General features: G+C 44.7%; 1 protein-coding gene across 2 annotated transcripts; it reads left to right on the plus strand.

Moving 5' to 3' along the window:
• Nucleotides 1-861: 861 nt before the first annotated feature.
• gjc4b (gap junction protein gamma 4b) lies at nt 862-9,513 on the plus strand. Of its 2 annotated transcripts, none has more exons than XM_063213473.1 (3): nt 862-1,038; nt 6,418-7,660; nt 7,823-9,513. In XM_063213473.1, the coding sequence occupies exon 2, from the start codon at nt 6,449-6,451 to the stop codon at nt 7,655-7,657; it is 1,209 nt and encodes a 402-aa protein (XP_063069543.1). In that variant the 5' UTR covers nt 862-1,038; nt 6,418-6,448; the 3' UTR covers nt 7,658-7,660; nt 7,823-9,513. The 2 variants fall into 2 exon arrangements, with proteins under 2 accessions (XP_063069543.1, XP_063069544.1); XM_063213474.1 differs by having other exon boundaries at nt 6,418-7,640.
• The last annotated feature ends 2,993 nt before the right edge of the window (nt 9,514-12,506 follow it).

The raw sequence follows: 12,506 nt of genomic DNA on the forward strand, positions 1-12,506 counted from the left end.
AAGGGAAAACGGAAAAGCAAAAAAAACTGTTCGCTGCCAGACATCTAACTTGTTTCTCATTGAGTTGGGGTGTTGGTTTGGCCGACATCCTCACTTCCGGTACATAATTTGGCCTTTGTAGAAACATAATTGGAGACCACTGCTATGTGTTCTTCTGTCTTTGAACCATTGCTCTACACCAAATTTCATGTTTCGTTATGAACAGGGTAAATTAACACCAGCCAACCGGCCAAGTGCTGGTGAAATTTCAGTTTGGCTGGTAGAAAAGATACACTTATTATCCACTTTGACCCATTAGCGAGTGTGTGTTTGGCAAGCAAGATTAACATCTAGGTCTACTAGCCATTTTGGATTTAGAGCCCTGGTTAAAGTTAGGCCTATTGAATGAATTGTTTCCAACTGTTTTAATAGGCCTAGAACTTCTGGTTTCTGCGCACTAGTGATACTGCCCATCAAATGCATATGCCTAATAGCCTAATGAACAATGGACAATGGTAAGAAAGCAGCCTTATAAATATATAGAGGCCTATGCCTATTAGAATATATAAACCACTATGGCCATTTATTTTACTATCCCAGGGCATGGATAAACACAAATTTTATTCAGCTCATATGTTAACCTAGATGTGTCAATGTCATCTGCCATTCATGGCAAAACAGAGCAAAATATTGCAATTGTCCTCATAGTTAAAGCTGAGGGTTAAGAAATTGCGATTGCATCAGGAGGAGTATTATAGCAGGAACGAATCGCAGCGCAGATCACGCTATCAGGTTTCTTGGCCCGAAAGGGGGTGGGGTACGCGGCAAAGGGGGAGGAGGAAAAGAGATTTGGGGATATTCTTCTTTGTTTCCCCAGTATTTAGGATCGTTCCTCTCTGTGGATGGTCACATGGTACCACATTGGACTGAATGGGTTAAGACAAGCTAACGCTTTTGTTGAAGACGCCGAGACGAGGGAAAAGTGGGCACCGATTTGAGATATTTCCGTGGAACTACTAAGAAAATCCACGGAATAAGGACGGACTGATTCGTTTTCGGGTAAATATTTCCTCAGGGGCCCTCACGCCCTTTTCATTTAACCACCGTATTGTGTTTAACATGGGTAACATTACGGCAGAAATTTAAGCGGGTAGTAGGAGCGCAATCTCAATTTCCGTTTAATTAAATTGCAATGGGGTTTAAGATGGCTTTTATGTATATAAATGTCCACGTATAGCACCACTAGTGTCTGCCAGACTACCAAACCAGTTGGCACTTGTCTTATAGAAAAGGAAAAAATTGACATGAACGGGTTTCGATAAGGGGCATGAAATTGCATGGTTTGCATCAGTCAGTGAGGACAATAGTATTATGAATCATGTACGACTAGTTACGCGGGAGTGTTGGGGGTTCAGTGGATTAAACAAAGTACTTTTTGGGTGAGAACGGCACGGGTCTTTCGGTTGTGTGTGTGGAGTCGTTACTTACTCAGAGGCATCTTTCCCCATCACCTCGTGGTGTAGGGAGTTGTTTTTGAAGAAACGCTGCGTGCGAAGGAGTCGCGAGCCTCCTCCGTGACTCTCCCAGGTAGAGCTCTAGGCTAGCTAACATTTAGCTGCGCTTAGTTCTACTAGTGGAGGCGACACGTTGCAGTTTTCAGGGACAGCGCAAAGAAGTGTGACCACCAACATGCGCCTCTGCCAACTTATTTTGTATTTAGTCAGATGCTGATTGAGAAACGATTCAGTCCAGAAAGTATAGCCACTTAAGTTTTAAACGTGTATCATCACCAGAAAAGCAGATCTATCTGTCCACATTCTTGGGACTCCTGGGAGATTCTCGCTCTAGACATGCTTTACAAATGCCCACGAATCCACATTTTGTAAAATTCTTACCATATTGTCCATCTCATGTTTTGTCTTTTATTTATTTATAAACTCTGCTCCGTATGCCGTACTTTATATGCAAAGAGAAAACCGTTAATCACTGCAAAGTTGATATATCTGTAGTGTTGGATGTGGCTGGTTACTGGTGTGTTGTGATGTGAAGAGAATGTCAAAATAACTTTTGTGACCCATGTAGAAGGAAACGTGGCCACAGCAAAGATAAACAAAAATCGTCATTAATATGACATGTATTACTTCTGTTATGTTTCGTGTTAAGTTATCTCTGATTTCATTGCTTTCAAGACCAATTTGGTTGTGGTTTGGAATTTTCAACGAACATCCTCGCTCTTCCAGATGCTAATGCACAAAAAAAACAGTTTTCCCTTTGAAGGAACAGTGTTCTGTTTCCCTGCATGGGATGGAGATGGTTTCAGATACAGTTTTTAGACTTAAGTTGCTTTCTTTGAGTTGTGCAGGGGGGAAATCTGATCACTGACAAGTGCTGATCACATTTTTTATTTGATCTTTGGCAAAATCTTGATCTAATGATGCCAAAAGGTTTAATTTCTGTCCACCTTAAGTTTGTAAGAAGCATAGCTTTACCTTTTTGTTAGTGTGTAAATGGACCCTCACCCCCACACAGGAAACGGCTGAACTCCCCCGCTACCCCGTTGCCCTGACTCAAGAGGTGAAGTGTGAAGTAGCAAGCGCTTGTAGTTAGAGGGGGCGCAGCTGGACACAAGATGGGTCTGTTGCTCCCAAGTTATTACAAGGGGGGTGCTGTGGAGAAACATGGGGGTCACAAAACTTTCACTACCTCTGTTCCTGATGGTGTGGACTAGAGGTGGCAATAAGGGGGAGGGGGGGGGGGGGGGGGGGGGATGTGGGGCATAGCTGGCAGTGCTATCATGTCCTGTTAAATTCTTCTATCCAGTGCCTGTCTTGTATTACAATTGTTTTATTTCTGAGGAACACTGTTCATTTTTGTTTTTATTTCCACTCGACATTGCTCGTCCCTTACTCACAATCTCCCAGCGGTGCCGCGTTTGGACACAGCCTCCTGTTGTTATGTGCTACCATCTTGCACTGAGCAGTCACACTCTGGGGCTCCAGCCTGACACGCAGCTGCATGTCTGTTCCTTAAGAAGAGGGCATGCTTTCACAAGCACCAAAGCCCTTGCATTGCATGCCACCCCTCTGTAGACTCGAGCACTGTGCTGGCACGCACCCAGTATGTAGCCCTGAACTGGAAACCAGAGGCTGTGTTTTCTTCGCTTTTGAAGAACTGGGTAAGTAGACTGGCCATTTGGAAGTCTACTGCCAGTCTACTTTAAGCCTGCTCCCTTTTTTGGGCATTTTTGAAACAGTCTCCCCATTGTTGCTTTCTGCCATCCTCCAAATGTGAGGCATCTTCAGAACCCTAGTGAGACGTGTAGCTGCTTGTTGGCTGGCTCTGAAGCATCAGGGCAGTTTCACAAACCCCACCTCAAGCAAGGTTGTTGTGACAGTTAAACCAGGTGATGAGCGGGTGTGGTCACTAATGTCTAGGTTTAAGCTTACCTGAGCGTGGCACTCTTGCAGTTGTCAGATCAACAACATCTACTATGGCAATTGTTGGCAACACTGTCCAGGTGAAGGGGCAGAGACTATTATTATTCTATTGTGTATGGTGGCTAGGCTTATTCAGAAGGGGTCTATAAAACTGGCTCAGGATAAGTTAAGGTTTAGTTAAGAGGTAAATCATCTAATAGAAGAGCCTGGAGTCCTCATTTTCTTGTATTAGATGGTTTACCTCTTAACTTAACCATAACCTATCCTGAACCAGCTTTGTAGTATAGGCCCCAGCAGTATGTGTAGGTCTCACACTATGCTCTTAAATGGCTGGCAAATGGCAAGCCTTTGAAAAAGGAGTTTCAGCCTATGATTGACATTGGGGCTTGGCATAAGCGGAAGACATGCTGGTCTTAAATGATTTGCACATAGCTGTGGATGGCATGGTCATGTTAGTAAGTAGGTGTGAATCCCCAGGGGTCACAGGATGTCATTAGAGGAGTCCTCTGCATGTTTGACCCCCACAGCAGGTTTAAAGCAGTGCTGGAATGCCACTTTGAACCCATTTGTTTCATTTTTTTTTTAGAGAAGCTGCTTAAGTTGATTAAAGAAGTCAGTCAGGCTTGCTTTTGACTTTCCATGAATTAGGACTTTTCATGTGATTTTTGTCCCCCCACCCCACTGCCCCTTCATCTACTTTGAGAAGTCACCAGTTGCTAGAGCTTGGCCCACCCACAGAGTTGTTGGGATTGGCATTTTGAAGCCATGTGACACTACAAGTCAAAAGCTAAGGTTTGAGCCCTTCATTAATGCCCGGCGTCTTCCTTTGTGCTGACTGGCGTAGGTGTGTTTTTGGAAAGCTTTGGGAACCGTTGGGAAGAGTTTAAGGAGATTAATCACAGCATGAATCATCCCCTCACCTTTTGTCATTTGTAATGCAAGACATATTGAAAGTCCTGTACACTGCACGTGTACATGTCGTCATTATCAAAACCTGTTTTGCTGGTCCCCCGCCATGCCTCATTCGGCCGGGCATTACAATGCTACACTGGTGACCCTGGGTTCGATTCCGGCCCGGGCCATTTGTCGAACCATCTCCGTCTCTCTTCCCGCTCATTTCCTGTCTCGCTCCAAACTGTCCCATCACCAATTAAGACCATAAAGCAAAAAATAGAAAATCGTTTATAAAAAAAATAAAAAGCTTAGTTGCATACTAAGCTTAGTTTTTTGCTTAGTCACAAACATTTCCCTTTGCATTTACTATCTGCCACCACCGATTTCAACAATTTACATGTGCATGTTTTCAGTCCCCATAATCATGTGACCTCGTGAAATGGGCTACTTATGTGGACCATGCACTGCTCTGAATTTGTCATTTTATTCTTTGTTAACCAAATTAATAATGGCTGTTACCATAAGATGTTTTCCATTGTCCCTGGTGAATCTGAGGGAAGAAAGGCAATCTCGCCCTTCCATGTTTCATGTTTCATGTCCCATGTTTCCCTCCCATGTCCATCCAATGTGTTTGGGGTGATGATTCACACTTGAGGTCACATGTCAATTTCCCCTTTAATAAGTTACATGTATTAGGACTTGTTGGTTTACTTTCTTTACAGAAAAAGATGCTACAAAGTGTAGTGAAATGCGAGTGCCACCACACTAGTGCAGCGCAAGCGCCATCTGGTGGATCTAATGTGCAGTTCAACGTCTCAGTGCACTGAGTCACACCTTGAGTTATTTCAGACAGACAGACTGTCACCCAAACTTCATCATACTTTAATTGCAATGAAAATCATAGCAGTCAGGTTGAAGCTCAATATTTTGAAGCTCAATATTGCATCGTTCACATGCAGACTGCTATCAGGTGGCCAACCACAATGTTTTTGTTGTTCCATAGAAGGCATCGTTGAGACTTAAGTTGCCGGAAGCCATGCATGAATACATGACCGATATTTTGTAATGAAGAAAAAGTGCACATGACCATGCTAAAAACTATGCTTTGTTGATCTGCTTTTGTATTGAAACCTAACTGTATCTTGTGTTTTTCTTGGTACGCATTGACCGTATTCACGGATATCAGTTAACTTTTTCCGTCTCTAGCCAATTTGGCTAGTAGATGTTAAAATCTTACCAGCCACATATCCACTCTAGCAAAGTGGCTAGTGGGTTTTCTTTTTGACCAGCTAAACTTGAGTTTTCACCATCATTTGGCCGGTTGGCAGGTTGCAGGTTTCCTGGTGAACCAGAAGCTATGTGTTGACGCCCAGGGGGCTGGGCTACACAAACCTTCTGGTGCACCTGTGATTCGCTCTCCTCCTCCGTTTACGAAATAAACGGGGCAGCTCGACGAATCAGGATCGTAGGGAGGGATTTCAGTGGGTATGACGTTTATCGAACGCAACACCCTCCCCCAGGGTAGTTCGGCTGTGCCCGCCCCCTCCCTGAATCACAACAGTAATGGCGGCGTGCGAGGAGTTATCATGCGTCGGGATGGAAGCAGCAATTTCAGCGGTGTTATCCAAAATACCTCAAGTTGATTTTCTAAAGGACGTTGTTCTGTTTTGGTTCCCGACCTGACGGCGCTTACGTGACGACACGTCCTACGTCACAAAGCTTCAACGTGAGTGGTCGAAGTGTCATGTCATTCATATGAGGTTGCTCCAACCGCGTGCAAGCATCTTTTGACTAAACCCCGCCTGCGGAGACGCGTGAAAGGGCAGTGTGCCAGTAGCCTGTTACTTACAGGCTACTGGTTCACCAGGAAAGGTTGCAGGTGCAGCCCTGAGCACATACATGGGTTCTCAGTGTTTATCAACATGATGTTATGAGGAGGGGCAAGACACTGGCAGCCAACCACGTGAGCTAATTTTTTGACAGACAGCGGTTTCCAACAATCGGAGGTTGAGTTGTGCGCAGCTAGGTTTGCGCAGTCAGGTTATAAACAAAATTTAGAACCCACGTATAGAAAACTAACGGTCTTATCTGTTTTTTTTCTTGTCAGCGTTTGAGAGTCCTCCCGACCCGCCAGCACCATGAGCTGGAGTTTCCTGACGCGGCTCCTGGAGGAGATCTCCAACCACTCCACGTTCGTGGGGAAGGTGTGGCTCACCATGTTCATTGTCTTCCGGATCGTACTGACGGTAGTGGGCGGGGAGTCGATATACTACGATGAACAGAGCAAGTTTGTATGTAACACGCAACAACCTGGTTGCGAGAATGTGTGCTACGACGCCTTTGCGCCGCTCTCGCATGTGCGCTTCTGGATCTTCCAGATCATCTCCATCACCACGCCCACCATCATGTACCTGGGCTTCGCCATGCACCGCATCGCCCGCATGGACGACAGCGAGTACAAGCCGGCGCGACCGCGCAAGCGCATGCCCGTGGTGACGCGCGGCGCCGCCCGGGACTACGAGGAGGCGGAGGACAACGGCGAGGAGGACCCCATGATCGAGGAGGAGATCGAGATGGAGAAGGACAAGGACAAGGAGACGGAGAAGACGCCCGGCAAGAAGCACGACGGCCGGCGCCGGATCAAGCGCGACGGCCTCATGAAGGTCTACGTCCTGCAGCTGCTCTTCCGCGCCGGCCTAGAGGTGGCCTTCCTGTTCGGCCAGTACATCATGTATGGCCTGGAGGTCATGCCCTCCTACGTCTGCTCCCGCAGCCCCTGCCCGCACATAGTGGACTGCTTCGTCTCCAGGCCCACGGAGAAGACCATCTTCCTGCTCATCATGTACGTGGTGAGCTGCCTGTGCCTGCTGCTGACCGTGCTGGAGATCCTGCATCTGGGCGTCAGCGGCATCCGAGACGCCTTCCGCCGCCGCTCGTCCCACCACCAGCAGCAGCAGCAGCAGCACCGCGCCCACCTTGCCATGTCCAGCCAGAGGCCCTCCATCTGCCGGCAGGTGCCCAGCGCCCCGCCCGGCTACCACACGGCCGTCAAGAAGGACGGCAAGCTGCTGCCCGTGGGCATCAAGCCCTCCGACTTCCGGGACAACCTGGCCGATTCGGGCCGGGAGTCGTTCGGGGACGAGGCGTCGTCGCGGGACCTGGACCGCCTGCGGCGGCACCTGAAGCTGGCCCAGCAGCACCTGGACCTGGCCTACCAGAACGAGGAGAGCAGCCCGTCGCGCAGCAGCAGCCCCGAGTCCAACGGCACCGCCGTGGAGCAGAACCGCCTCAACTTCGCCCAGGAGAAGCAGGGGGGAACCTGCGAGAAAGGTCAGCAGAACGTATAGAAGGTGATGTATGGATATCATGTTTAGTTATTATTAATAATTAAAAAGAAATGCATTTCCCACTGTGTCTCGTGAGACTCAAAACATGCTTTACAGTTCAATGAACGTTTTCAGTTAAGGTTCTATAGCTGACCATTTTTGTCTTGTTGTTTTTCTGTTCTGTAGGTCTCCGAGCCTAAACACGCCTCAAGACTTTGTCTGCTTCAATGTCTGCCAAAATGCCATGCATGGAAAGCGAGAAGTAGTCTGGACAAAGACACACTCTGAGAAGAGGATGATTGTGTGTGTGTGCGCGAGCGCGTGTGTGTGTGTGTGTGTGTGTGTGTGTGTGTGTGTGTGTGTGTGTGTATGTATGTAGGGGAAGAGTTTATTAGTGTGGTTCAAGAACTGTTTTTGTATGTGTGGGTGTGTGTTTGTATGCACTGGTGGAGAGACTGCCTCGCAGTATTATGGTTCGTGAAGTCCAAGGAAACTACATGCCAAACTCTGGAACTCTGCAACATCTCTCTCGCCCACCAGCCCTACTTGAGCGCCAGTACCGCCTGACGATCCAAAGTGCCCATGAGCCAAATGGTAGAGGAGCTGCTTTCAAAACCTGACCAGAAGGCGACTGTGCAGTACTTTTTGACTTTTAAAAAAAGTGTCATAGGAAATGATAGGCAGGTTTTTTTTTCCTTTTATACCTCTGTTCTTATGAAGCAAGGAGGTTTGCATCTCAAAATGCCTTAAACTTTATAACTGGAGTTTACATTTGTTTTTCATTCCAAAAAAAAAGATGGAAGCTGGACTTGGTGTGCAGGCTGTTATGTGGTGTCCATTAATTTTTTTGTACATCACAGGAATAGAGGTCATTTGTGTGTAGATTAGAGATCCATAGTTGCGTATATGTCTAAAATATAGCTGTGATTTGGTACAAAACGTGGCTTTTCTTTGGGGACGATTAGTTTTTTTCTGCCCTGAAATACTGTGTAAGAAGTTCAGAATTTATTGTTCCCATGGTCCATCAGACAAGGATGACTTCTGGGATGCCCCCTAAAGCATCACCATGGAGATTTTTTTGTAAACTAATACATCAGTGACCATGGCCTGTGTTGCATCTTAAGGTGAGAGCCACGTTTTGGTGCCTTTGTCCAAAATGAATGAAACAAAAAACCTGGGAAATGCTTGAAGTACTTGTGAATCTTAATATTAAAAACTGTTGTTTCTTAAGCGTTTGCTACATACGCCATCTTTTTGTACGATTTTCCTTTTTCTCTTTTTGTATATGAGGAGTTTAATCTATATCACAGTACGAACAAAGAAAGCTTGTGTTAAGTAAGTTCAGAAAGTCGATTAGTCAGGTGTGTCTGGGTGTAGTTTTTTTTTCTCTAAGAATGTTTTCAAATAGGAAGTGGTCACTCATCAGTCATATGAAGTCCATGTGTGCCAGCTCTGCCCAGGTGGTTAGTGTCAAAGTGGCTCAAGAAGCTGCCTGTCCTGTCAAAACAAAAGCACTAGGAAGACGAACAGTGGAACAAGCCATATGCCTGATGTTACTGACCTAAGACTTCATTGTTTTTATGTAAACCTGATTATGAAGTGTGTCTATGCAACACCATTATGACAAAACAATTGCTCCATCTTCCTACACACGGTACGCGACCTGTGGCAATATTAATATTGTGTCTGGCAATGCAAAGCCTAACACGTGTAACCGGGGCAATAATAGAAGATCTTTGGAAGAAAAGATGGCTGAAGCTACTATTTCATTGATACATTTCATCGCTTTTGTAAACCTTGAGGCAAAAATGTCATCTCATTGTATTTTTGATATTTCTCCTTTTTATACTTTTTTTGTACAAATAGTATTTTTTGTGTGGTTTCAAGAAATAAATAACATTTTTGAAACTTGTAAATATGAAGTCGTCTTGTCATTTGTCGTTGTCAGTCGTCTTTGAGCTAGAGAGTTAATCACAAATGCACTGGGATTTGAAAATCAACAAAGTTTTGTTTCATGTGAGGACACACTGAGGTATTTGAGTTTGTTATATGTTGATCTTTTGAAAGGCACTGAAGAAAGGAGGTGCACACAAGGCTTGTGTGGAAAAATGTGTATTGTAGCCAAAAAATTACAAAAGAAGTCTTCAAAAGAGGACCTTTGTAACTTTTCAGCTACAATAGGCCAGCATATTTTCCACAAGCCTTGTGTGCCTCCTTTTTTCATTACCTTAAAGGACCAGTTCTGCCAATTTCAATATGCTGTTGTATTGCTCACGCTACCCTTGACGTGTCAGTACCTGATGATGCGTTTTTTGGCTCAGCCCTTTCCAAGATCTGAGCTATTCTAATGGGGGCAGATTTTGTTTACATTTAAAACAATCTTAACATAGGCCTACTTCAAATATTTTCCCAAAAGGTTTCACTGTTTTGCTAGTTGTCTGCTGATGTTGCATAACCATTTGGATCTTATTGGGAATAAATCAAGATGTTTTTTTGTTTTTTTTTAAATGTAAACCAACACGTGCCCCCATTACAATGACCAGGATCTCGGAAAAGGCTGAAGAAAAGAATGCTCAGGTACTGCAAAGTACAGGGTAGAGTGAGCAATACAACTGCATGTTGAAATTGCTTGAACTTATCCTTTAAGTGATTACAACTTTTTGGAGGCGGACGCAGCAAGCAATGCTCGAGTCAAAAGTATAGGCGCAGGCACCGATCTTGCTGTTTTTTTTTAATTATTATTGAAGACCTATTTAAGGCAAAATGTGATGTTTGACATGCAAAGTGCATGGGACGAGTGGACTGGCCTCACTGTAGTGACAATCTGTTTTCTATCTCTATCAGAGGTCAGAGTCTGCATAAAGTGCAGCGTAAAGGTCTCAGAGAGATTCCGTGATCATATCGTAATCCTGCATGCCTGTCAATGACGGCTACAAATTGAGTGCGAGAACTGTGCGCCTTCCATTTCTCCTGAGCGAAAATGAAGCCTATTGATGTGATCTTTTTGTGTGTATTGACTTTAGGCGGGTGCAACCGCGCCATAGGCAAGAAGGAGGAGTTCGTGCTACTTGCAGGGCCTTTGACAAACCAGTTTCTGGAGGATCTGACTTCAGATCACTCAGCCCATCAATCTTGGCTTTCAGGCGTACCAGATAGAGACGATGTCTTTGACTGCATCCATACACTGCCTTCAGGAATCAAAGACCACTTCCTTCATCTTCAGAGTCTGGGGGTGACCCACTTTAAGGTGCCCCTCTCCTGGTCTCGAATCCTCCCCACAGGAGACCCCAGCCAGCCCCATCAGGACACAGTCAGGTGCTACAGGACCCTTCTGGAGCAGCTGACAGAGTCAGGCCTGCAGCCACTGGTGGTGCTACACCACTCAGCTGTTCCACAAGACATCAGAGACACATTTGGGGATTGGGACAGCGCTCACCTACCAGAGATCTTCAAGCAGTATGCAGAATTTGTGTTCTCACAGTTTGGAGACTTGGTGAAGGCCTGGATCACCTTCAGTCAAACTGCAGAGTTGATGGGATCCGGACAGACACTAGATGCAACATCTTTCAAAAATGTCCTGGAAGCTCATTCTGCTGTGTACCAGTTGTACCATGGCATGCACAAAGGTAAAACAAAACAGACAAATAGACATTATTTTGTTAGTATACATTGCCATTTGCTAAGTATGAATGAAGGAAGTAAATAGTATATGGTTTTACCAATGTTTATAATGAAGTTCAGCAAGATAATATATCATATCGTATATCATATAATATATAATAAATTACTAAATAAAATATTATCATCTGTTGCTCTACACACAATGTTTTTTATTTCAATCTCTCACAGTAGATGCTGTGGTGTTAATTCAACACTTAAAGAGTTCATTTAAGTCCAACTGATGCCAAATCAACTCTCTAAGTGTTGAATGTGCACTGCAGAATTTACTGTGACGAGTTGTTGAACTCTGTTATCATTGTAGGCAGTCTTCAGTTATACTGATGAGAAAGATACAAGGTAAAATAACGAATAACATTATTCTGGACAGGTGGTCAAGTATCCCTTGGGTTGAAGGCCAGTGATTTTGAGACCACTTTACAACGTGACGTATCCATGGTATGATATTAAAAATGTGTTGGAACTAGTGAAGTTGTGATTGGATATGATATAGTGCACCAAGTTGTTTTAGTGATTCAGTGATAAAATGGTAAAAGGTGCCATTTATATTGCAATTGCAATTTGTAATAATTGTAATCTATATGAATTTATATAAAACATAACCGTTTTTCTCAGGTTTTGATGGATTTTCTGTCTGTGTGGGTTGAATATGACTGTACCACTAAATCAAGTCTGGTTGAAGAGCTCACAAAGATACAGGTAACATATAGTACTATTCTATTACAATATCCTGGCTTGACGTGATCTATATTTTGACATAATTCTTTCATGGATTTATAATTGAACAACTGTCACACAATAATCTATGATGTTGTTTCAGAGAGTCTCCGGACTGCTACCAATCTTAATCTATGACCTGAACATTGGGCAGTGTTCCAAAGAGGAACAACTCAATCCTCTGATGGCTTTGTTAGGAGGTACGCATGCACAACTTGCCCAGGCCCTATGCAACCAGGGCTGGACTGGCCATCTGGCATACTGGGCATTTCCCGGGGGCCCTGTACCCTTTGGGGCCCCTATATTCTGAAATAAAAAAAAAAGTTTACATTTCTGAAAATAGCCCACAAGGGTGCAGGGCCAACCGGTGATTCAGTTCTGCGCAGCTACTTAGACTATGAGGGACCCTTTCAGCCAAAAGTGCCCTGTCCCTACTTCTCCCCCAGTCCAGCCCTGTATGCACCTGCACAGAGTG

Source organism: Engraulis encrasicolus, chromosome 13, assembly GCF_034702125.1.
Source record: "Engraulis encrasicolus isolate BLACKSEA-1 chromosome 13, IST_EnEncr_1.0, whole genome shotgun sequence".
Lineage (NCBI taxonomy): Eukaryota > Metazoa > Chordata > Actinopteri > Clupeiformes > Engraulidae > Engraulis > Engraulis encrasicolus.